Below are 26,981 nucleotides of genomic sequence, written 5' to 3'. Positions count from 1 at the left end.
TTTGTTGCATTCTTTCAAAGCTAAAAAAAAAAAAAAATACTCTGTGGTCTGTTTTAGTCTGGTACCTTTCTCGAGGCAGACTCTCCATGACGTCTGTGGCAGTGTTTAGCTTTCAGCTACTGCCTCTGGATGAGAAAAAAAAGTGACAGAAAACAAGAGAGAGCCGTGAGTCATTCACATTAGCCGCTCAAGTGGAAATCCTGAAAACCTTTTTTCAGTTACACACACACACACACGGATACACACACACACACGCACACAAACAACGTGCACAGGGAAGCCCAGGAGCCCATTTGGAGTGCCAGCATGTGTGATGTGCTTTGAACAGCAGCGACTCCGTGCCAGTTCTGAAATTCTCTCTCAAAGAGGAAGGATGTGTTTTTTCGACTCCCGTCTCCACCTGGAGCTTTACCTTGAAGTGGAACAAAATTAATCCTCGCCTCCATTCAGACAAATCACCACAGGCCTGTTTGTTATGTACTGTATACAGTACGGTATCTGTGCTCCCGTCCTTTCATGTAGAGTTTTCAGATTTGTCAGTAGAGTATTATTGTGAGGACGTCGCTCATGCAAAGAGGATTGGTCAAGTGGGACTTTCCGGTACGATATATTTTACCAATTTCGATCAGTTGAAAGCATATTCCAAACTTTAAGTGTTCTTCTTCGGTGCAGGTTTTATTCACATAACTGGTCATTTTGAAACATTAAAGTCAGTGATTTGACCACAGAACCCTAACCTCTGCATTGATTTCCTTTTTGTCCAGTCATTTTGAAACATTAAAGTTCTAAGTCAGTGATTTGACCACAGAACCTCTGCATTGATTTCCTTTTTGTCCGTTGACTTTTCTTAAATATAATAATTTTGCCCTGAATATTTATTGCGTGATTGTAGGCAATTGGTAAAAATAATTGACTTTTTTTGACAGTTCTACAATTATTGTTTTCTCGTCAATAACAATTACATTTTAAATGTATTCGGAAGAAAATTGAAACCTTCCTCTGCATCTTGCTTTTGGCTCTGGATTATAACAAAAAAAAAAAAATACCAGTAACAGATTATAATGTCTCAGGTATTCAGACTGTATTTATTCTCTTTTTTTTTTTACCAAGTGAAGAAGGTTGCAGGTAGTCATAATGTTATTACTGTGAGACGAAATGAAGGGCATCGTACCGTATTATTGATGAGTTTACAAAGAGACAAAGCGAGAGAGAGAGAGAGAGAGAAAGCTTTTCCCAGATTGCCCTCATGGATTTCTCCGGTAGCCTTTTCAAACTCTCCTAAGTCCTGTGGATTGAATGGATATGTGACGGCTTTACCCACAGCCTCAGGATTATTAGATTTATCAGAGACAACGGACTGGAGGGTAGATTCAACATTCTTATCACAGTCACACAGTTTTAACCTCATTGACAAATTATGACCCTCCCACTCCTCCCTCTCTTCTCCGCTCACCCATCACATCCACATGATTTTTTTTTTTTTTAAAGACAGAGCTAATGACATGTTCTGGGACACTTTCATATCAGCCAAAGTAATTTTCTCCTGCCCTCCACCCTTTCTCTAACCAAGGTGATAATGACCATTTAAAAAATGTAATTTAAGGTAAAATTGGTGCGTTTGATAGACATAACATTTCTCTTTTTAACTTGGTTCCGCCAGAATCAATATTGCATTTATAGCCTTGCAATAAATTTTTGGTTCTTTTTCTAGACGTCTCATTGAAGACTTTAATGAGGAGCAGACAACGGGTGTCTGTTTATGTTTGTATGTGATGGTTTTGAGGATTCTAAAGGTGTTGGTGGAAACAGACCTAGAAGCACCAGAGAGATCGCAACCACTTAAATCTCACTCTGTACACCAGACACCAGTGGACTCTATGAATACTTATCTAATATTCATCTTAAGATTCATTTGGGAGACGAATAATTTTCTCTCTCTGTCGTCGAGTGAACCGTGTTTCTCATTATTTTCCCCCTCTTGTGTCTCCACAGAAACCTCCTGGACAGGGACACCTTCTCCAAGTCCGACCCAAGTAAGACGGCGCACAGTGAACCACTTTGTGTTTGTGACAGTTTTCTTATCCTTAATTGGGAAAGCACAGCGACATGGTATCTAATAATATTTCTCTGAAAAGGATCTAGGAGATGTGGCTTGAAGCAAAAAAAAAAAAAAAACAATAGTGTAAAAGTTCAATAATGATTGAGAAAATACAAAATCAACCACTACATCAATAATGAATGAGAAAATACAAAATCAACCACTACATAAAGCTTCAAGAAAATATTGATAAATGGAGCTATTTCATGAAATAAATATTTTCCAGCACTTTATCTTTTTTTTTATTAACAATTCTCAGTCAAATATTTATAGCGTTGGTTCATTTTATTTTTCTTTTCTTTCTTCTCTAGTGATTCCAAATGTAGATCCCTCTGTTCCAGTGTTAGTAACCTGATGTTCAGATGGAACAGAGTCTGAGACTAGGATCACACTGGGACTACAATGAAATTGTTTTTTTTTTAAAAAAACCTCAATATATTGTTGTGTTTATCGTATCGCAATATATTGCAATATACGTATTGCAATATATTGCAATATATCGTACTGTGGCCCCTGTATTGTATCGTCATAACGTATCGCCAGATTCTTACACACCCCTAGTGCTTTACAATGCATTTACTTTTCAGTTCTAACGTCAGATGTGACAAACAGTATTCAATGTCTGAATTTAATCTCATATTCAAAAACGTTGTATGTGATATTTTTGGGATGATGCTTGATGTTATTGTGCGTAGGTGTGTTTAATAATAAGAGGCGCATGTGGGAGGAGAACTTTTGCTGCTATATATGGACTGACTGACTCAGTCACTCACACACAGTCAGTGCCTTTGGTGAAGATGTGTGTCAGCACATTAAGGATGACAGTGATGAGCACAGAGACGAGGGCGGCGGTGATCTGGAGAAGAGAGAGAGAGAGAGAGAGAGAGAGAGATGGCCGTACATTTAGCGTTGCTCTTATGCCGAGCGGCACCTGTGATTATGCTGAGCGGGGCTACTTCTTTCTACTGATATAAAATGGCCCCACGACAAGGAGGGCTCAACAAGATAAAAGAGGGGTAACATCACAGAGGACCGTGGCTCCAAAAGGACAGGAAATCTGCCTGGTGCATGTGGAGAAAAAAAAAGCGATCTGTTCATTATATTACTTTCTGCGTTCTAAAAATAAAAGCGTGCAACGTGTTAATGTCTGTTTATACGTCCCTCTCTCACTTATCTGAAAATAACATCAAAAATAATGGTGTTGTTGTGGGAAATTGGATAAAAGCCTCAAAACGACGTCTCCTGCCATTTGGAAGAAACAAGTCGTAAAAACTACAGCGTTGCAGCGTCACTGGTGAAATTTAGATCCTTTGATGCTTATTGCCTGTTTCTAATTTACTAATTAGTGCCACATTGTATTTTTCTTTTTTATATAATGGACCTATTATGTTTTTTTTTCTCTCTTTCCTGCAAAAACTTTTCATTCCATATGTCTGTGGTTTTTTTTTTCTCTCTTTCCCGCAAAAACTTTTCATTCCATATGTCTGTGTCTTCTCCACAGTTTGCGTCCTCTACACGCAGGGCATGGGCAACAAGGAGTGGAGAGAGGTCAGTGTGTTGTTCGCAGACCACGGTTTTTGCCACATTCTTCTTTTTATTTATAAATTTTATATTTTTGGTGGAATAAAGAGACATTTAGACTATTGGACATGTTCAGGTTGTAAATGTAAAAATGTGGGGAAAGAAGCAAATTACACCTTAATGTATGATTTAAACCGCCGCAAATTTTGCAGTTTTGGTTAAGACTGACTGTAAACTGTAAACAAACATATTAAACATCTGGCTGTGACGTTTCCATCTGCTGTCACATCCACTGGTGAAAGGAATTAACATACGGTACCGTATCGTTTTTCATAGCGGTGTCTCTTCAGTAATTACTCTCCCATATAATTCAGTCTGGAGGGACGAGGGTCAAGGGAGGTGGAAGGATCCAGAACTCCCTGCTGTAGCTACGATCGTCACTTCTGTCTGAGCTCGCACGATTCTCTCAACACAGCCACATGTTTTTTCACAAAAAAGAAATAGTGGTGAATTTGAATGAGGGGCCAAATCTAGTGGCTATAATCACTCCCTGTTATTCACAGTTATGAACACCGCCTCATTGTGGTGCATCATTAACATGCGGCGTTTAAATGCCACGCCGGGATCCACCTGACCTCCATTGACTATCAGCTCTGCATTTATACACTACAGAGCTGCACGTGTCACCGGAGGGTGAAAGCAGTTATTGATCAGTTTAGCTTGTTTTTGTTTTTATTGAAAAATACCCTTTGACCCTCATAATTAAAATATATACATATTGAAGTTGGATTCAAATATAGACAAATATAGAAATATAGGACTGTACGCTAGTTTGATTTATATGGACCAAAGGTAGACAAGATGAAATGTATGATAACATTTTTCCATATTTTTTCTTTATCTAGTTTGGCAGAACAGAAGTGATTGACAACACACTAAATCCAGATTTCGTTCGAAAATTTATCTTGGACTACTTCTTTGAGGAACGGCAGAACCTACGCTTCGACCTGTAAGTAATTTCTTTGCCACAACTATGACCTAAATTACGAGGATGTTCTGTAATAGTAGGTAAGTGAGTGAATGCTGTGGTATATATATGTACAGTCTGTATATATTAATATCAATAATTAAACTCCGTGAAGAAGTCGTCAGTGTGTCTGACAGGTTTGTCAATTAGTCCATTAGAAAAAAAGTCATGCGTGAGCTGATCAGCGGCGAGGCTGTCGTGGTCTCTCCACGTTCTGCTCCTGAATGTGTGCATGCAGGTTTGAATGTTTGTGTTTCCTCAGCGGGTTGCTCTGTCACACCATATCACCGTAACGTCATATCACTGTGAAGGTGCAAAGTGTGACAAGCTCACGTGGACGGACCTGTCGCAGTCGAGTGTGAAGCCCTGGCGACCATGTTGTTTGTTTGTTGGCATGCGGTGGTGGCCATTGGAAACCATTTAAAAAAAACATTTGAACCTTTTTAATTTGTCATTGTTTACAGATTTTGTCCTGTTAATGTTCTAAAGTATAAGTACACGTGGTGTGATCCATGTTGAAACATTTCTGTATCCAGGAGATATGAGGGCATTTGTGTTACATCCTCATCAAGTCTTCCTCATTAAAAAATCACAAGAAGGCCAGCCACTTCTGAGTCTGTGCCCTCACTTACTTTTAAAGCAGCTAAATAATGTATTTGGATGAGCGCCTTCATTATACTTGCTGTCTTTGAAGTGGAGTTTCTGAATCAAACTGAGCCGCTAATAGGAACAAAACCGCCCGCTGGCTTTTTGTTGCTCTGTTTGTTACCGACACTTCATTCAGGGTTAGTTCCACTGAAAAAGTCACGTGTGTGAATGCATTAGCATCAGCTACACCGCACTTCGATGAATGTGTATGGAGTACATACTCACCTTGAGTGTACAGCTGCTGTGGAATGTGGCGGTAAGCAGAGTAAAGACACGATTCTCCGGGGAACTACAGTAGATCCTGTGAAACCACAGTAGCACAAACGCTGCAGTATTTTGTCAGAAAATAATTTGTTCAACTTAACCTTAAATTAAAGTCAATCTGACCCAAGTGGATGTTTAACAGCTTGGAATCTACACCCAAAATAATGGTTAGGAGTGTGCTAGCTAGGCCATAATTAACTGGATCATGGGTTTAGAGCCAAAAAGTCTGAATATAATGGCTTGAGGTGTAATATTGTTATTATTATTATTTACAATACTATATATGCAGTATACCATTTAAAAAGACTTGAAAAACACAAAAAAATTAAAATATTTATTTAAAAAAGACTGTTGAAAAACACAAAAAAATTAAAATATTGTCCTTTAGTTTCTCATGCAAGTTAAGCCTAAATGTATTGATTCGATCGTGGTCCAAAATAAAGTAAAATAAAAAAAACATGGTTCATTGTTATCTGATATTAGTATCAAAAACACAGACTCATACTGTACATCTACCTGCTAGTATTTGTCTGTTCCAGAGATACAGAAAACAAAACAGAAAAAGTTGTTGTTTTTTTTTATGAGGAATGTGAATTAACCATACTTAATCACGATTAATCATGACTAATCCACAGCTACCCTTGTGATGAATCCGATCCCAAATTTTAAACAGTTTAAACAGCCCTACCATTAACTCAACACCACATGTTCCGCTCCTTCTGTTTATCGTGCGCCCTCAACACTGTGTGATCGCCAATTCCTGCGTTAGGTTTCAGTTTAATGGAGCACGCCGCCGGTGAACCAGCGACGTTAGGAAGTGAACCAGCCTGTGGTGCGAGTGTCTCTAACAAGCTGCTTGGCCCCATTACTGATGTTCCCTGTCTGTTATTTCTGTTGTGACGCCAGCTGAGCCACTGTCACCCTGCGTTGCTCTCTAAACTCCTGCTCTCCTCCTCGCCTTTTGTCTGCAGGTACGATGTGGACTCCAAGAGTGCCAACCTGTCAAAACACGTGAGTACCAAAACTTGACGCCATCGTGTGTGTGTGTGTGTTTTGGCCGTGCGCTGAGGCATATGTGCTTTTATTTTTTTCTACTGTAATTGCTCTCTTTGTAAACATTTCCCATTTGGCTCATTTCAACCACACAACAGTGATTTGACTGTTACGTCCAACCTCATCATCGTCATCATCATCACCCTGTTGTACAGTAGCTCATTCCTGGATTGGCCTCTCAACCATGTAGAGATTAAATAAACAGAGTTTTTTTTTTCATCCCTGTAACGTTGATAGCAGTAATTAGAACAGCAGTAATTTCAGACAACAGTGTAATAGCTTGGCCTAATAGTGGGCAAAATCCAGTAGCTGTCCTGCCTCCTGAGCTTTGGCAAATGTAGTTAAAAATGAAGATCCAGCTCACGCCCCACCAAAGGTTTTACACATTTGTAGTCAGAGCTATTTCACACAGTTGTTGACGTACAGACTATTCAGTTTTTAAACAATTATGCAAGGTGTCAGGGGTTATCAACAGGTGGCCCGCGGGCTGAATCTGGCCAAGGTAAACTGTCCAATCTGGCCCACGATTAGATTCCAAAACAAACATCAAATCCCTCCCTGACCTAAACCAGACATAAACTTATAGAATCACAATTGGCATGTGATCAAAATGTCTAATGCAGAACAGACAATAGGTCAAAAGCCTCTTTATGATATCACTTTTTTGTTTCTTTAAGTGGTGACAATATACTTGTTACTGCATCGGCTGACAAATATTTGGATATTTTCCTCCAATTTCCAAATTTGCAGTGTTCTGTAAATGTGAAAAATAGTGGTTTTCAGTATCTTATGTCTGGATTATTAGCCGCCCAAAAAAATGTATGGCCCAGCTGAATTTCTTAGTTTTTTTTTTTTTCCCCGTAATTCTTAAATTGCACAGCCCTGGTTTAGATCTGTTGTCTCTCTCTTGTCCATCTTTCGTCTCTCCTCCTCTCAGCCTGACATCGTCATATTTCTTTCTGTCATTAACCTGTTCTCTCACTTTCTCCATCTCCCACTTTTTTTCCATTCCTCTCACTCTGCCGTCCTTCATCCTCCTTACTTCACTTCTTTGAAATCAATAATGTCGAACAAGAAGCGACAGGCGTGTATGCTCGGAGGCAGCACAACTATCTAAGCAGCCTCGGTGCTCAGGTCTCAGGAGAACGAGCCTAAGACTCGATCCATTAGTTGGTGTTTAAGCTCCAGCTCCTGGGATCTCCAGGCAACCGGGAGGTGGGTGTGAACGATGGTGAAATGTGGAGGGAAAATATGAAGAGCGTGAGAGCGAAGGAAAAGAGGAAATGTGAAGAGATGATTAGAATTAGAATGTATTAAAGATTGGTGTAACTGCTGTGTGTTTGAATTGAATAATAGGAATTACTTTATTTAAATTTGTAATAACATTTCTAAATATGACAAATACTTGTGTTTCACACCTGTTTTTCTTCGTGACAAATCCAATTGATGGAATATTATTAGTATTCCCATCCATGTTCTTTCACACCAGGAATGTCAATCCACTGACGCTGGAAACCTCAAACCGGAATTACTTGTCCCACCCGACCGACCTGGTGTGAACAGACGTGAATAAAAAAACGTAAACAAACAAATGCTCTTTGTCATGTGACCAGCCTGAGTTTCGTCCTCTTATCTGCTCCCAGTCACACATTTACAATTCAAGGCCTTTCAGTATTTTAGCTGACATTGTTCCAGCAGAGCAGCAGTCAGTGTCATCTGCTTTTCTGTAAAAACAAAAACAAAAACAAAATAACATACCAACCAAATGGACATACTTTCAAACATCTACAGTATCTCTTTCACAGAAACTCCTTTCTAACCCATGCTGTGATATATTTAGCCATTAGCTGCACACAGCCAAAGTTCCAATGGACCTCACGCTGGCAACAGTCACAGTTGCTAGGAGATAACGTGAGTTTGTGGCATAGCCCCTACATCAGAGTAAAAGGGGCAAATATCAGCACCGTAAAAAAGAAAAAAAAAAAACCAAAACACCCAAAAGTGTTATTTCAGCTCACATTAGGGCCGAAACACAAAGTATAAAGTCACATGATTTAATGTGTCCGTCCATGAAAATGTGTGAATGGATGAAGATTGAGATTGGATAATGGAGGAGGTTAATCAACAGAGCAAAGAAAACCCATTTCGGTAGCAGTGCTTGGAGGGGAAATAGTCAGACATTAGGGACAGAGGAGAATAATGAAAAATGTTCCCCACTGTCTGCCCCCTGGTAAAAAAAAAAAAAAAAAGAGATCACGTTCCTGTAATGGCTTAGATTTATTCGCTGTTGTCTCCAAATTCACCAGTCTAACAGTCATTTTTAACTGATTTACTCACCTACACATAGAAGTTTTTTTTTTATTTCTTCGTCTTCTTATTTTGTGTTTGTGTGTCGGGTTTAATTTGTTACGATTGTGTCAGAGGGGCAGATCGGGGGCAGGTGGGAGGATTATCTTTCAGTAGAGATTGGGTCTGCTGTGCTGGGGGTCTCAGGCAGGACAAAAGCCTTTTCCCTTTTGGCTTTTGTCAGTTTCGTTTTTTTAGTTTATATGTGTTTGTTTCGTGGACTGTCTTATTTTTTTTAAGATGTGTTTTTTTAACTGCTGCTTGATTTTCTGCAGGATTTCTTGGGCCAGGCTCAGTGCACCCTGGGAGAAGTGGTTGGTTCTTTAGGCGGTCGTTTGGAAAAAGCACTGGGGTAAGTTTGTAAATTCAGTTGATAATCTAAACAAATGTTTTCAACCGCTTCTGTGGCGGGATGCATGGAGTGACAACGGAGAGAGACGATGTGTGGGAGTTGATCACCATGTGACTTGGGGCTAAGACAGTGGTGATGTTTATGGTATTTTTTTATCATTTAAATCAGTGGTTCCCCATCTTTTTTGACATTACAAAATTCTGGTCCACATGGGGTCACGACCCCAAGGTCCTCTGGACTAGAGTCTCCCCTTAATGCATTAGTTGGCATCACAGTATAAATAACATGGTGGTATTATTGGACCATGTCTAGTTGTCATTCCAGTCATTTCATTGGGATCCCAGTGGAATTTAGGTAAATTATGTAACCAGTATTATTTGCATTATTTTTTTGAAAAAGCAGGCAAACTAAAACAAATGTATTTTGTCCAATAGTCAGCAGTTGCAGAGGCATAAAGAAGAGCTTTAACATCGACAGTTTATAACTTATTCATGAGTCGGCGCACTTAGTTGTAAGTTGGATAAACACTTCTTTTTCTTTTTTTTTTTACACATGCTCCATTGTCGATGTGTCTGTTTTTTTTCTCACTTAATCTGTTACATGTTTGCGTTCACTAGTTTATGCAGCTTACTTTTATAATTATGCAAAGTTTGACTCCATCCTTCTGATACGTTTGGTGTGAGCTCGTTAATGAAAAAGACACTTGTTAGGAGGCAGTGTTAAAGTACTGTATATTCATACAACAAAAACAAACAAAAAAAAACTGTGATCTGAGGTTCAGCTGATAAAAATGCAGCAGAACAAACGTCGGCGGAAAGCTGTTAGATGTGTCTGCCTTTATGCACTAACGAATACCTGCTGCTTGGTAATTGGAGTGACTGGTGCAGGATCAAGGGTGCAGCTCTGACGGCTGTCATTAAAAAAAAAACATGCAAAGGAACAGCTTATTCCCTAGACCTGCTGCTGCTTGTCACTGTATGTATGACATACAGTATTTTATATTCTGTGCAGTACGTTTGAAGACCTCCAACTGTTTTCGATGTATAAATCTTAAAATACATTTCTCTCAATTTATGTCCACAAATATGGACACATGTACCATGTTTTCTGGACTACAAGTCACTCAAGAGTATAAGTCGCACAAGCCAAAAAAAAAAGCAAAATGAAGAAGAAAAGAAAACAGATTTAAGTCGCTCTGGAGCATAAGTTGCAGCAGTGCCCTCTAGTGGTTGTCATTGTTAAAATAACAGTGTGAAATTATATATTTTAATATATAAGTGACACCTGAGTAAGTCGCAAACCTAGCTAAAGAATGAAAGAATGTAGTTCTTAAAAAATTATAAAACAAAATTCTATTATTTTATGATAAGAAGGAAATAAATAAAAAATACTGCATTTAGCAGTATTTTTATTTCATTTACTTCATACATTTGCATGTCAAATTAAATCTGGAGTTGTCCGGGTTCTGTTATCACGCAATTATTCACAAAGAACAAAGAAGAAGAAAAAAGAAGACGTTTTTTTCCACATAATCACAAGTGAGTCATTATTCAAACTCCATTAAAACAAGGAGCACAAATACGGCCCAGCCCTCGCCTCCCTTCATCTATAATTTGTCAAATCCGATGTGTATGAGAGCACGTTACATAAAAGTCATTACTTTGATCAATGACGGATGTGGCGGATCATCGATCACCACGTACAACCTCATTATCCACACAAATATCTGACGATCCAGTAGTCAGTCCTGTCAAAACACAGACATGTATTTGGTGTTCTGCAGTTTTATATGTACGAAAATGAAAAAAAAAAACTGATATATGACCTGCTGTTGTTAACATGTACAAACAGGCTTTAACTGGACGGACCACTCACACAGTGGAGTATTGACTCAGCGACTAACATCATGTTTGTGGTTTACAAACAAGTCAAATTGTAAAAAAAAACACATTGTGTCACAGAACAACAAGTCATTTCAGAGACGAAGCTTGAAGCCATTCTCACCTCGTGTCCACAGACATTAAGCTCCTCCCCTGTGTAAAGGGTGTGTGTGATGCCCTCCTTTATGTGTTGATATCTTTGGGTACATTGTTATTGTACTTACAGTACATACAGTACATACTTAATCCTCACACATGCTCAAATAATTTCCACAATAGTTACTATCACATTCAGCTGCAGACACCAGACGGCGTCCAACAGATACGGCCAGCGATCAGTGAGTGACGGCTGTACTAACCCTAACCCTAAGTGTAATACTTTGATACTGGACTGGAATATAAATGGATTGGATTCTCACGACACAGAATGGTTTATTTTAAAGGTACTCACTATATAATCAGACTTTTTAAGAAAACGCAGTCAGAGGGCAGCACCTCTGTCTGAAATATCTTAGTGCCTTAGTGACTTTCTGTGGCTCAACCTCCCTGTGAGTTTGATGTGAATTTAATGTCATTAAACTACACAGATAAACTTATTTGACAGAGAATGTATGAATGAAGAATATGCAGAATATCGGTTTCATAGTATCTGTTACCAAAAGTATTTTCACATTACAAATGAGCCAGATGACGGAGCAGGAAGTAAATGCTGATCCTGTTGATCTACTGTATACTGTCTACTGTATGTAGACGTAAAGGTACACATACCGTCCAAAAATACCTTTATACCATCCAGAAAAAAAACCCCATGTGTGAATACCAGTTTAAAAATCATCAATGATTCTGTTCCCAAATCCACAGTGTCAACAACAGGTATAAACAAAGCCCACGAGGCTACAGCTGCCACTGTCCTGCTGAGGTTGTGTCTGATTGTGTGTGTGTGTGTGTGTGTTTGCACCCTGTCAGACACACACCTGCATCCTGACACGACAGGGGGATCTTTAACAATTTTAATGAGTGCTAATTACAGGTAATTATACTGTTCACTCAAACTCCAGTGGGCATTTGTGTGTGTGCGCGCGCGTGTGTGAATGCAAAAGAACAAGATGGAGGTTTTTTTTGTGTTATTTATAAATATGCAAAAGAACAAGATGAAGGAGGTTTTTTTTGTGTTATTTATAAATATATTGTTTCCCGTTGACCAATGTAACTCAGATATGTCTGTTTTTACAGAGTTTACAGACTTTTTATTTGACTTTTTCAAAAAAAAGTCTCTCTTGCTTTGGGCTAAGGCAGTGATGCCTTTGCTGTCCTAAGCAATCTGTAACTTGAGTATTAATTTCCTCTCAGGGCCTCATACGATTGGATGGCCACCCTGTCAGTCAGCTGGACCTTTTGCCTAGTTGATAAAACCTGTTACTTGATAACAGGTATAAATAAACTTGAAACTTTACATTAGTGACTTCCAGAGCAAATCTCTGGAAAGTGTGTACAAAACTACTCTGCAGAAATTCGTAAACATCGCACCTTCAAAGTCCTCTCCGTGCTCGGCGGTTTAACTTCAGACCCGCCTTTAAGATCCGAGCCTCGCTCAGTGATTTAATTTGTACCAGAGCCACTTGGGATCAGTGAAAAGCACCTGAGATGTTGCGCTGTGTTTAAATTTGCATTTGATTACCCACACCCAAGCTCCTTCCGCCGATGTTCAAGTCTTTTGAATATTTAGTAAGGCAATTTGGGTCTATTTATCTTTTAACATGTCTCCTGTTTTTTTTTTCATACTCTCTTTTAAGTCTCTCTCTCTCTCTCACTTCTTCCCGTCAGTGTCTCTTTTGGAGCCTCTTATGTTTTTGTCGGTGGCTCTTTTGTGTTCATGAACAAAACATGATTTCTGGTTGGTACGAGGTCAGGGAGAAATGTCAGCTCACCACCACCACCACAGAAGCCAAGTAGTGTAGACTGCAATTATAACTGCAAGTGCGTGTGTCAGAATTAGGGGGAAAAAAAAGAAATGCACTCAACCCGGAGCTGAGAGGTGTGGACGACTCTGAGTCTGTTGAGACGTATCTTAGGTCAGTGGTTTGTTTGTGGCTGTACGTTGGGGAACGACCAAGTACACGATGGACTCTAACGTGTGTGTATGTGTGTGTACTGTATATACATCTGTGTTTCTGTGTGTGCACCTGAACTACAGTTTTTTGCCTGCGTTGCAGCCCAGGAGTGGCCCAGACTTAATTATCGTCTCATGTCTGACACTGATTGCAAGTCCATGTGTCTTGATTAGTGGATTCACAGTGGATTCACACACACAGAGACACACACACACACTCACACACCAACAGCCGTTGACACACATTGCTGAAGAGCCTTGAAATGTGAAGTAATTCACATCTTTAAAAGTGCCTTTTCCGCTGCGTGGATAAGCAAACGTAAGGAAAACCTGTTTCCTTGAGAATAACAGTACGGATGAGATATCTCTGACTTTTTTTTTTTAATCTCACTTTCACCAGCTCTGCATTTTTCAAGAAAGGGTAAATGCCAAACAGGAAATAAAATGTGCTCGGGGGAACAAAAATTTTTCCGCCTGGGTTACATTATTTTTCACCTTTTGCGAGCGTGAAAAATGGTTCTTGATATAATATGCCTGCAGTAAGACCAGTCAGTGTGTTGGTTCAGGAATGAGGATTCGGGGAAAGTGTTGTAATAATTCATGATAGAGTCATATTGTATTTGCGTTATCGTGTCAAGTCGGGTCACAGCGGTTCACAGCAGGAGAAGAACATTTTGCAGAATCTATTCATTTATACAGTGTAACATCTAGTTATACTGTACATGTGGTACTAAAAAAGTTACTAATTAATAGTCAATTTTTCAAACCATGTATGTGTGCGATGTTAATCACTGTTACACTAAAACACCGGGGTGTCAAACTCACTCACAATCTAAATTATATTGTATTTAAACAGACTGCAATTACTTTTTATTCAATAAAATACAAAAAAAAAAAAAAAGAAATAAAAACAGAGAGCTAAATCGGAATAAAGAGAATTAGAATAGTAAATTAACCGCCATACACATGGATGGGATTCAAACACTGCATTTAACTCATGTAGTAAGCACTTTACACTTTTTTTAAGACACCCATATTCTAAGCTGAGCTCTTGTGGGCCGCCTACAGTGATGAGGCGGCCCAGATTTTGCCCACGGGCCTCATGTTTGACATAGGTGGACTAAAGAAGACTATTTTATTTATTGATTTTTTTTCCTGGCTTTATGAAAGCAGGAAGAAACCCAAGAAAACAACATACAGGAGTGTCTCTTTTTGAGAAAGACTCCAGGACATACAATTAGTTCATGGTGAATCTTTAACTGTTCATATTTGTGTGCAAGGCACAAATATGGCTCCAGTTATTTATCCTTTTTTGTGACTTTTTTATGTGACTGTCAGGCAGAGAAATAAAGTCAGAAAAAGGAGGAGAGACTAGGAACGAGGCATCGGCAAAAATAATGAGCAGAGGAATCCCATTTGATGTCCCGCTGCAGGGGTCTGGCATAGTTGTCATAGCGACACACGCTCTAACTGCATTTGCTGTGGGGTCTTTAAAACATCTCGTATGTAATTGTAGTGAGTTGACGTGACTGAGGGAGAGACCGTGACAAACATCTGAACATGAGACGCTGTCAGGACGAGATTTTAACAAGTCTACAATGTGCACCGAAAGAAAAGAAAAATATATACAGTATATATATATATATTTTTTACTCTGGTATCCAGCTGTGAGGGAACATGGATGTGCAGACATGAATCCAATGTTAAAATTAGAACAGGAGAAATTAAACTTGCTCAGGTGGCAGAGAGTCGTGCAATCAAGAAATATCATGAATATTCTGTGGAATGTGCTCAACTTTCACCTCCGCTTCACCACACTTTACTTTCTAGCGCCGATAATGAGACTGAGTGCAAAGGCAAACTAACAGGAAAGTCACGGAGAAAAAGTGTTAAAATTAAAATCGCATATTAGCTTCCAATGTTATTTTTGCGCAACACATTTTACACAAGTCTGTGGGTATAAGGCAGGGGTCAAGTTCTGTCATATTCGGGGAGACTAATTCACTTTCATTTCCTTGAATTCCTATTCATACCAAACGTACAGTTACAGTTACATTTCTTTACTTTAACACAAATCTCTCATACATTGATTTAGTGAGAGTTTCTCACATGGAACTACATTTCAGCTCTGATTTCTTGGAACCACTTTACTGTCTGTAATGTGGTGTTGCTGGTGTAGCAGCAGAGAATGTTCACTGGAATATGAATCGCTCATCTTGAGTGGACTAACGGTCAATAGATGTTTTTCTATAATGCAGAAGTATAAGTAGATGATGAAATGTTTATGTTTCCCTATTTACTCATCATCTGTTGGAATATATATATATATATATTTAATGATAGGACATGAACATTTACACATGTAAACATGTAAATGTTTCATCATCCGATGTCGGCACCACAGCAGAAGAGTGGGACTTTGTTAGTGTTACTGTATTTTCTTCCCTAACGGGACTGTTAGTGTTACTGTATTTTCTTCCCTACATTCTGTATTAGCAATATTTCTGAAGCAAAATTCAAAAACAACCAAAATGTTCATCCTGGAATGTCTAGAAATTACTTCTCTGAATTCTGATGCGATATATTTCATTTCTTGATTTTCTTCAGTGCTGTTCTTCTCAAAGCGAGGCCTCGTTTCCAGAATCTCTCACTTCGATAGAGCTGCCATTTCAGCAGCATTTTCTCCTAATTCTGGCACTGGAGTGTGGAGTGGCCTTGGATTACGTTCATGCGGAGGATCTCGACCCCAATTCTGGGCTGTCTAATAAGTGACTGTCTGAGTCTTATTTCTGCCAGGTGGTTTTCTCTGAGTGGAGCTCATCAGATGACAGACCTCTTTTTCAGATTACAAGTTCTTTCAAAGCCAAGTCGGATGATTGAGGCTGTTCTTCCTCTCACGCTTTCATACCTCCTCGTACTTCGTACTTCTTTTTTGGGTGTTATACTGGGTGGATACGTGTCACTATATACATGTATATAGGAGGCCGAATCACTTTGGAAAAAAGTGAAAGAAGTAGTTCCCAAAAAAATGTCAGTATAAAAAGGTTGAAGAGTTCTGTTTTCACCTCTCATCCAAGAGGCTTCTTCAGTTCTAACTGGTGGTGGGGAGTACAGCAGATATATACTCTGGGAATGACAAAGAATAAAGCTGTACTTCAGCTCCGACCCTGTTGGGTGGGCCGTCGGAGTCAACTGGGAAAGTGTAACCAGTCATTAGGAGTCCGATGGGTCGTTGCGATGAGAGGTGAAACGTCGTCTTAAAAAAAAAATTCACGTCCAGTTGTCTAAGAGAAATCTTCAACCTTGACCATGACCTGGGTCCACAACTGAGAATTTTCAGAGACATGTCAGTATAGTAGTATTTCCCCAAAACAAAGAGGCAGGAAAATAGTCCCCGGTTCCAACAAGACCAACCAGATCTAACACAATATCTGTGGTTTTCTTTTTTAGCTCCAGGTTTTGCCGTCAGAGTCACTGTTTTCATTAGCCCTCCTTTCCAGACGGTGCTGCTGGAAAAGAAAAGGCTGTGATAAGTGTGCACTCGTCAGCCGGCAGCGAACAGCTGACAGACTAAGTTAGTGACTCGTGGCTGGAAGTAGTGGAGCATGTCAGAGCTGAAGAGCAGTATTTCCCTCCGGAGTTAAAAGGGAAGCTGAAGAACATGCAGTAGATGGAACTTTTATGTTGGACGTTAGTAATATAGTTCCAAGTACTTGGTTGTATGTCCCACGTCTTTTGGGTGAAGTACTACATTTCTATTATCAAACTAAAGCTAAAACACACTTTCTCCATATAAGAAAATGACAGAATGAGAGTTGGTCTCGGTTTTTTCGAGACGTGCCGACTCCTTGGCATTGATTTGAGCAATTGACAAGAAGATTTTCCAGGGTCAGCTGTAGCCGTGTGCAAATGTGGGTCCGCCTACGTTTACGTTATTTTCACTGAAATAAAAGCCGTGACATTCCGTGACTGCAAGAACGTAACGTGTTAAGAGACATAAATGAGACGTGGAACTGACATGGGGATTATATTTCTGTGTTCAGCTGTTTATCCATGTTGGTAGAATATTTTTTTTATCACCTCTTTAGATGTTTTAAAAATACTCATCTTCACATGAGTGACACAAACCCCACAGGTCTGGAAGCCGCTGTACTGTGGCTTAAGTGAGTTTGGTTAATAACGACGATCTATCATCTGATTAAATATGAGAAATTTCACTTACTTTGCTCTGGGTTTTTGTGTTTGAACTACACAGTACAACAACTGTTGGTTCAGTGACTTTAACTGAATCCAAAAAATATATGTTTGATTTCCAACATGGCTGACCTGGAAATTGTTGTCCAATAGGAGTGTGTGTGTGGTTGTGTGTTTGTGTCGGTCATGGTTGTTATAAAAAGCTTCTGTTCAGATTCAGTGCTAGTAACCGTGCGTCACCTACCCCTCGCCCCCACAGCCCCAACCCCCCCCCCGACCTCAGTCTATCCAAATACGCCCTAGTGATGTAAATAAATGGACAAACAACAAACACCTTGTTTCTCAACATGTTTCCATTTGCTCTCTGCTGCCACTGCTGTTCTACTTCAGTATTTACACAGAGTTGGAACATGTTTTCAGATGAGGTGGAATTATCACACGACAAGATCTCGCTTGTCATTTTACTTGTTTGTTTTGATGGCCCAAAATAATTTGACATTTGATAAAACAAAACACAGAAAGATGTTCAAATACCAGGTTTTCACTCGTCTCTGTTGTTTTCAGGGGAATCCCTGGGAAGAAATGTGGAACTATTATTGTGAAGGCAGAAGAACTGAACAACTGCAGGGTAAATAACAACTCACACACTTGAACTGTTTTTTTATTATTATTATTTCAACATTTTTCCTTCAAGTCGATCAACTGGTTTTTTTCCCTTTGATTTAATCAGGAATCGGTGATGATTTTTTTTCTCTTTGATTTAATCAGGAATCGGTGATGATGCAGTTCTGTGGAAACAAACTGGACAAAAAAGATTTCTTTGGGAAGTCCGATCCATTCCTGGTCTTTTACAGGAGCAACGAGGACGGCACGTGAGTTTCACCCCCCCCCACTCCCCCCTCCCCCTTCCATTTTTGGTTTAATCTCACTCCTGTATACAAAGGAAATTGCTTACATTGATTTGTCACGGAACAAAAGCCAGGCCTCTATGTTAAATTACTTGAGCGACACACACGCGCGGTGGAAACAGACGTGTGCGAGTGAGTCAGTGAAGGCATTGAACGAGAGAAAGAAAATGTGAGGGAGAGGGTGTGTGTGTGTGTGGGGGGGGGGGTAGAGAGTGTGAGGGTATTCGATCGGACCCCGCAGGCTCTTTTCCATCCTGCTGTTTGTGACAAGTTAGATAAGACCTCCTGGCCTTGTGAGGTGGAGATACCAAGTCCACCTGCAAGCCACGAGACTAATGGAATTATCTATGTGAAGAGGGTTATGTGTATGTGTGTGTGTGTTGTTGTGTGTTTGTACGTTTGTTTCTGGTTTCCTTATACTTGTGGGGACATTTCACAGGACCTCACTGAGCGAGAGGATTGAGTTATAAGGTTAAAATGGGGTTAAGATTAGAATTAGGGTAAAATATTAGGATATTTGTAAAAGCATATAACAGTGATTACTAACTGGTGGCCTGTGGGCGCAATTCAGTCCCAGAAATCTATTTAATCCGGCCTGCGACTGGATTTCAAAAATGTGAGAATCGAAGAAAAACCATTGTCAGTATTCCAAAACTGTCAGTATTCCACACCATTTATGGCTGTATTTGGAAAATCTGTCCAGTGAAGTTCTGGCCCTCTGACAAATATAGTTGGTGACCCCTGGTATATAACAAATAGCATATTTGGAAAAGTTAATATTCAATATACTTCTACAAAAAGGTCAATCTGTTTTCGTGTGTGTGTCTGTTAACAGTAGTTTTCTTAAGGTCCTCGACCCTCGTGCAGGTCAAAGTCTGGTCTTGATAAGACAGAAAAATGTGTTTGATCTTACGATGAAGTTGTCAATTTAATTAAGGTTAAGGTTCGGGGTGAAAACGCTTTGAAGCTGTAGAAGAAAATCATTTTTTTTGTGCCCACCTCCCAGTTACACTTTTGTCTCCCCTCTCCTTTAACCCTCCCCTCTCTTTGCTTCTCTCTCCAGGTTTACAATCTGCCACAAGACAGAGGTGGTGAAGAACACACTAAACCCGGTGTGGCAGGCCTTTAAGATCCCTGTCCGAGCTCTCTGCAACGGCGACTACGACAGGTAACCCCGGTTTCTGCTGAGGTCACTCCAATAAAATAAAAAAAAATAAAAAAGATCATGAAATGGCCATTACAGCTAAATGTTGACGTACAAACAGCAACACATGCCTTGTGTGTTTCGCCTCTGGGAGTTTGCTTCCATTTATTACTTGTGGAGGCAGCACGGAGCTAATTAAAACTAATCTATGACAAATGAAGCCTGGGTGTAATCTGCAGTACATGTTTCCCTCCGTTGAAGGGAACGGTGACGGTAATATTTCTCCGGAGTAGACTAGGTGTGGCAGAAATGGATACAAATACAGTACGTGTACTATTTGTCGGGCGTCTCTCTCTCTCTCTCTCTCTCTCTTTCTCTTTCTCTCTCTGTTTCCGGCGTCAATATCGTTCACGTTGTAAAAAGAGACAAAGAAAGTGGATACGTGGCATTGATCTGTGGTTTGGTCCTATAGACTTATTAGTGCAGAGACCAGGACTAGGGAAAACCATTGTACTCTGCACTGCACTGAACCCGCATGTACACACACTCACAAACACAAGGACACACCTTTTCACACACACACACGGTTTCTCTGCAGCCTGGGAAAGGAGATAAGGATGAGCTCATGCAGGCAAACAATAGAGACCTGTGTTTCTGCCCTTAGCTGCTCTTAAGGGCCCTCTCTCTCTCTCTCTCTCTCTGTCACACACACACACACAGAGCAGAGTAGTAGAACAAGTCATTCTCTGTCACATGGAAAGGTCTTAATTTTGCCCCACTGATCCATGTTTTCAGGGCATTTGAGATCTGCAGCCTTTCTGATGAATATTCACAAAACTCCCTGTTTGGTTTATCAGTATCAGCTTGGATTCACCGTGTCATCTTTAATGCTTCGTTGATTGAATTTTAGCACCGTCCTTCCACCGGCTACATCTTAAATCCGACATTAGAGGATCAGCGGATATTCCAAGTGCTGAGAGCTGATCGCTCAATCTGTGAACGCTGAGAAATATCACACCTAGTTAACAATGATAAGTCAACCTGCTAATGGGAAAGCTGACTCATAGTTAATCACTGAAGTGCAAGTTTCACCAGGTCTCGCTGTTGTTTAATAAAAGGTAAACTAATGTCTTTGGTTTGTAGATGAAACAAATACATGAGAGAAATAAATGAGTTAATTCTCTGCAGTAAAAAAAAAGATGATACATTTGAATTGAATTGAAATTGAAAACTGTTAAGATGTAAAAAACTGCATTATTACATGTTGGAATAACATGAAGCCTTAACATCTCTCTGATATTAATGTGTTAACTTGCCCAGACAAACCGACTGACCTTTTTTTTTAATATTCGGCTGCGATCAAATAAAATGAGATCTGTCAGGTGTGTTTGTCATCTTCGCCCTCGTGAACGCATTCCTGTGCGACTTTCCCAAAGTCGACTTTTATTTGACTGGGACATTAAAGGCCTCCATCATGAGAGACTCAAGGGCAGATCATTCAAAGGCACCGAGTCCCATCCAGGTTTCTGACCCTTTGTTACGTCATTAAAACCCAGACCAGCGTGACAGAGGAGAGTGCTGACGCATACCCGACAACACACGGACACCATTCCTGTTGTGGAGAAAATAATAGACCCAAGCAGGAAATGCACTCATCTCCAGAGACTCTGTCAAGCAGCCAATCATCACTCACCCCCCCGCCCCCTTCTCTTATTTCCTCTAATGTGAATCTGACACAGGAAGCAGCTCCGCAGCCTTTTAACTTTGGTTTGGACTTTCCTTTATGCCAGGAAGAAAAGAAAGAAAAGCACAGACAAAAGTAGGGTTAGCTGTTAATAAAAATAATTTAAAATATATATATATATACATATATACTGTATACAGACACACACACACACATATGTATGCTTTTATGTATGTTTATATATAGAGTCATATATATACACATATACTTTATATAGTATAACAGTCCATTTGTTAAAATGTATTGTATGTAAAATATATATATATATATAAATTGTATCTAAATTCTAATGTTTAAGGTTTAGACATTGTTGAGTGGGAGGTGGCAAATACATGTTGAGGCATTCTGTACTTTTTACTTCCTGTCTAATTGACCAAGGGAGTAAAAGTGCTACTTTCTGTGTCTCTCTGACTATGTCTGACTTTTAGTTTTTATGTTTTTCTTTTTCTTTTTTAACACCATCTTATTTTCTCCCCCGTCTCCCCTTCTGCTGCCGGCGAGCTCTCAAACAGTCTCTTCTGCTCTTTTATTCCCCTAATTTGGTCTCTTCTATTATCACGTCGCCCCCTCCCTGTCTCTTCTCTCCCCGTACTCCTCTTCAGCTCTTGTCAGGGAGAAATGACCCTTCTGGTAGAAGATATTGATAGACAGAGTGGAAGTGCAGCGTATCTTTGTCTCACAGACCATTCTATTTCTTTTCCCATTTTCTTGTACGTCGTGATAGGACACTGAAAGAAAGTGTATTTGGAGGCGAGGAGAGAACAAATAACGTGTAGATGTAAAGATAAGTTGCAAGAATTTCAAATTTAATGGCAGCAGTGAGAAGAAGTCTGGACACATTCTCATCCAGTGTTACTAGTTTTAACATTTAACGTTTTTTTTTTTTCCGTAGGACAATCAAAGTTGAGGTTTACGATTGGGACAGAGATGGCAGGTAAGAACAACAATGGTCTTAATCATAAATGATTGATTATCAATGTCTGTGAGTTTTAGCTCACTGTGTGTTTGCAGTACTGTAGGTAAGGATACAGGCTGCAGCTTTGTCACAGACTGTCTGCTTAATGACGAGTCTGGGTCGTGGCTGCTGACAGCAGCACAAAGAAAGAGGAGAGACAGTTGTCAAGCTGCAGCTTCACACACACAGGCCTTTCTCTCCTCTTTCCACCACCAATCAGTCATTTGCGTTTTGATAGTAGGAACACTATCGAATGATAGAATACAAGCAATTTTCGAACCAGTTATGTTGCCTGATAATTTTCATGTCCATTGAAAATTTGTCTCGGTGTCACTGCTCCGACTGAATATCACACTTTATGCTGACGATCTCGTTATCTTCCTGTCTTCCAGTCACGACTTCATTGGCGAGTTCAGCACCAGCTACAGGGAATTATCCAGAGGGCAGAGTCAGTTCAATGTCTATGAGGTGAGATGTGTGTGTGTGTGTGTGTGTGTGTGTTCATTAACTCTACTCCAAAAATAAACACATCTGTATGTATTAACAAATAACAAATATATTACGATTCCCAAACCACTGTGCCGCTCATACAGTATTGTAGTGTTTCTACAATGGCACAAATTTAAAAATTCCCCCAATAGGTGCCGCTAAATAGTTATAAAAATTAAAAAAGAGAGAGAAAGAAATTAGAGCTGTTGTGAATGATCTTGGTGTTTCTTTCTTCAATTCCTGCGAGTCAATTGGAGACTGTCATTTTTATAGTGTTCATGATTCAAAAGCCAAGTTCACAAGAACAATCATTATATTATACATAACTTAAATTTTTATTATATGTACTCCCATATATGTACTCCCATATATGTACTCCCATATAATAAAATTATATGGTGTTGAACATTGTCTTTTTTGTCTTTCTCTCTCTCTCCCTCTCCCTCTCTCTCTGCCTCACACACACACACACACACAAAGTCACAGGCAGTGACTGTCATGATGGCTTATCTCGTCCCTATAGGAGGCACCATAGCTTGATTAACGGAGCACCACACTGCGGAGAGAGCTCAGGGCTTCGTCCTGTTGAAGGGCTGTTGTTTGTCTGAGCGATCAGTTGTGCACACACACACAGTGTGAGTGTGTGTGTGGGGGGGGCAAAAGCAGCACAGAGAAGGAGAAAGAAATCATACAAAGACGGACGAGGCAAAAAAATTAACTTTACGATCTCTGACTCTTTCCTCCACCTCGGATTTAAAACCTTAAAGGTGTGAATTAAAGAGACGGACGATTTCCACGCCTGAGGCCACTGTTTGTGTGCGTCTGCGTTATAACCCTGCCTCAGATGCTCTACCCTCAACTGCCACAGGAAAACCGTGTCCTTATGTTGTGTGTGTGCCTATTGTTATGTGAAGCAAGGAGAAAGGCATAAATCCACAAATTTGTACGTCGTTGTCCCCGGAGGTCCTTTTGTTCTGTTTGACCTTGGCACAGATTAATTAGACCATAAAGCTGTGATTTAGAAGCCCAGTCCAGTGTTTGGGATTCAGAGTGAGGTCCGCACTTAAATTGGCCGCCTGTTTCAGTAATGTGGCTGTGTGGTTAATACAGTGTAACATCTGGAACAGGGGAAGTCTGGGAGTTTTACCTTCTGAGCGTTTCAACACAGGTGACTGAATTCGTGCCTTCACCACCGTGTGCTGTCATTTGTTCCTGTTTACTAATTCACACTTTCTTAGTTTCCACATCTGGAGTTTTTCCCCATTGATTTAACTGGTCTTTGGGATTTGTTGGGGCCAAACTAAGAGGCGTGCATGCACCATATAGAACTCATATTATTCCATGAAATTGAAACAGCAGGGAGGAAGAGAATAACATGACACGTTGTTTTTTGTTTCTTGTTTTTTTTTTATCAACCAGATCCACTGCCAAAATAACATGACACGTTGTTTTTTTGTTTTTTGTTACTTGTTTTTTTTATCAACCAGATCCACTGCCAGTGCAGTTTTTTCTCACTTTTCTCATTATAATGGATTTTGGTTCAGGTTTGGCTTTTTAAAAAACAACACGTGAACACAGCATTGATTGGAAGCTTTTTTTTGTTTTGCAATTAAAATTTGAATTTGTGAATCTGTCTTCCAGGTGGTAAATCCAAAGAAGAAAGGGAAGAAGAAAAAATACCTGAACTCTGGAACGGTAAGGCTTAACTTTTAATGTTCTGTTCAGGTTTTTTTAAAAGCAGAACTCAGTCAGTCAGAATCAGTGTTTAAAGGCAAACATATATGAAATATTGCGTTTTTGCGTATTTTGTTTCACAATATCGTATTGATATCCTCCATCACTGTATAGATTTGTTTTCTCACCAATTCCCAGTCCAATATTTCTGGTGTTGGTTCTTTTTTTTTTTTTCTTTTTTTTCTTCTCTAGTGATTCCAAATGTAGATCCCTCTGTTCCAGTGTTAGTAACTTACTATGGTGACACTACAGTTACAAAAAAACAAACTCATATTGTCGTGCCTATAGTAGCGCAGTATATCGCAATGTATCGTATTGTTGCCCCTGTGTTGTGATATGTATCATATCGCCAGATTTGTGCGAACACAAACCCGTAGTGTATTTTACAAGTTATAAATATATATAAATATATATGTACTGTATGTGAGAAATATAAAATATAAAGGTTTTATTATTATTATTATTATTGTAATGAGTCTTGGCCTCTTGTAGTCTTCCGTCTACAGAGGTCTTCATAACTTGGTCGTCCAACGTGTGCTGAGATCTCATCGTGTCTCTTTGTCCAACAGGTGACTCTACTGTCTTTCCTGGTGGACATTGAAGTCACATTTCTGGACTACATCAAAGGAGGGTGAGTCTGTGATCATCCACTTAATCAAACTACAGTCGGACACAGACCTGTGGCCGTGGTTCTTTAATGAGATGTGACATAAGTCAGGAGCAACAGGTGACGTGCTCCATGTGTGTGTGTGTGTGTGTGTTCGTGACGTTGTGTTTTTATATTGTGTTTGGGCTGTTGTCGCTCCTTGTGTGTGTGTTTGTGTTTGTATGTTTGAAAGGTGGAGTTACTGTGTTCAGCCAGGCACGACTTGAACGCTCGCCTACACACTCTGCCTTCATTAGGCTCACAGAGGGGGGGAGTGTCAAGGGAGAGAAAGAAAGGGAGATAGTGTGTGTGTGTGTGAGTGTGTGTGGCTGAGATCTGAAGACCAGGTTCTTGAATGTTATTTACATTACATTTATTTTCTTTCACGATGAGAATTAATACGAGAATTGATTGTCACTGTGGCCTTGTGCCTCTGCTGGATTCCCTAGTGTAGTGGTTTTCAAAGCAGGGGACGCAGCCCCTCGGGGGGCCACCAGGGTTCCTCAGAAAATTGTAGAAAACATAAGAAAAGCAAAAAAAGATTTTATAATTAATTTTCCTGAACCATATAACATGTAAACTGCCGTAATCATCAGAGTCTCAAGTTTACGATGGTACCTGAACGCATCTCAGGTGACAGCTGCTATAAACAAACCTAATCTTAAGCTGACCTTAACCATTAATAACTGAAATATTAACATATATAACATAACATATATATGACTGCAGCTGGAAACATATTTTTAGAAAGAGAAAATATTATATACGGAGCTGATAGTACCAGGAAACCAGGTAACCAGGTTTTGTTCCATAACTTGAGCTTTAACCATCTATCTTCTTGACTTGAAGTATTGATTGACACCTCTTGACATTTCTTGCATAGAAATGTTTAATGTAAAACAAATGAACTCGAGGACCGAATGTGCCTCGGGTGAAAGACGGCGTCCACAGTATTGACAGGCCGCTGTAGTCAGTTTTGACGTGACCTTGTTGGTAGCCTGTGTGGGTCTCGGCGACAGTAACCTCGGTTGTCATGGAGATGACTGTGGGTCATTCAACAAAGTCATTAAACACTTTCAAATTGGAAAAGAAAATCCAAACACTGCCTCGTTACATGCTGTTCACTTACAGTATGGGCTGGAACCTGATGTAATCCTTTGACAGCTACACTGACGCCTCCATCAGACATGTGAGGTGGAGAAGGATTAGCACCGCAGTGCATTATGGGGCTAACAGTCTGTTGCTGCTTTGTCAGTGTCCAGAATCGTGTTCCTGTTCTGGTTTAAGATTTGTTCTGCCTTATAAGGAATTGTAGTTATTATTATTAAAAAAACACACAATCTATTTAAGAATTGAAGTTTAAAAGAGAATAATTCATATTCCACAATCACACCCACAACAATCTTTATAAAATGCTCACATTTTAAACATGGATTTTATATATATTTTTAAAAAACTATTCTAAAGACACTCATAAATGCTGGTATTGGTGCTGTACCAGTGCTGACCAGCAGGTGCTGGCAGTAAAACAAAAAAAAAATTAAATTAAAAAAGAAATTCTTATGTCAACCAACATATGTCTACAGTATGTGTCATATTGTCATATCACACCCGTCATCAAGTCTCCATTCAGACAAGGCCATGCTCCCAGCAGAACCAATCAGTCAGTCTGACAGCACCTTGAACCTCTCATGAAGACAGTGTTAAAAATCCAAATGGACTCTGCTCCACCCTTGATATTTGTACTACGGTGATTTATTTATTTTCTTATATATTTTTAGACATTTATGTTTCTGTTTAGAGGCAGTTATCTCTCCCACGTCTCTCTTTTTTTTTTGCAGCCAAAACCCAATCAGCTAATTGTTCAT

At 39.7% G+C, this 26,981-nt stretch overlaps 1 protein-coding gene across 1 annotated transcript in view; it reads left to right on the top strand.

The window, feature by feature from the left end:
• The window catches only part of LOC103382931 (copine-8), a 57,631-nt gene that overhangs the window by 18,227 nt on the left and 12,423 nt on the right, over window positions 1–26,981 (top strand). Inside the window, exons 2-13 of the mRNA XM_008315912.3 lie at window positions 1,993–2,033; window positions 3,600–3,646; window positions 4,525–4,628; window positions 6,530–6,569; window positions 9,233–9,309; window positions 18,058–18,121; window positions 18,262–18,365; window positions 19,465–19,569; window positions 22,182–22,223; window positions 22,637–22,712; window positions 24,375–24,428; window positions 25,037–25,098. Coding sequence (XP_008314134.1) covers window positions 1,993–2,033; window positions 3,600–3,646; window positions 4,525–4,628; window positions 6,530–6,569; window positions 9,233–9,309; window positions 18,058–18,121; window positions 18,262–18,365; window positions 19,465–19,569; window positions 22,182–22,223; window positions 22,637–22,712; window positions 24,375–24,428; window positions 25,037–25,098 — 816 coding nt within the window. The remainder of the gene's footprint in view (window positions 1–1,992; window positions 2,034–3,599; window positions 3,647–4,524; window positions 4,629–6,529; window positions 6,570–9,232; window positions 9,310–18,057; window positions 18,122–18,261; window positions 18,366–19,464; window positions 19,570–22,181; window positions 22,224–22,636; window positions 22,713–24,374; window positions 24,429–25,036; window positions 25,099–26,981) is intronic.

This window comes from Cynoglossus semilaevis, chromosome 8 (assembly GCF_000523025.1).
Source record: "Cynoglossus semilaevis isolate Cse_v1.0 chromosome 8, Cse_v1.0, whole genome shotgun sequence".
NCBI classification, from domain to species: Eukaryota; Metazoa; Chordata; class Actinopteri; order Pleuronectiformes; family Cynoglossidae; genus Cynoglossus; species Cynoglossus semilaevis.
Note: the sequence above shows the minus strand (reverse complement) of the source record. Positions and strands in the feature narration are given on the sequence as shown.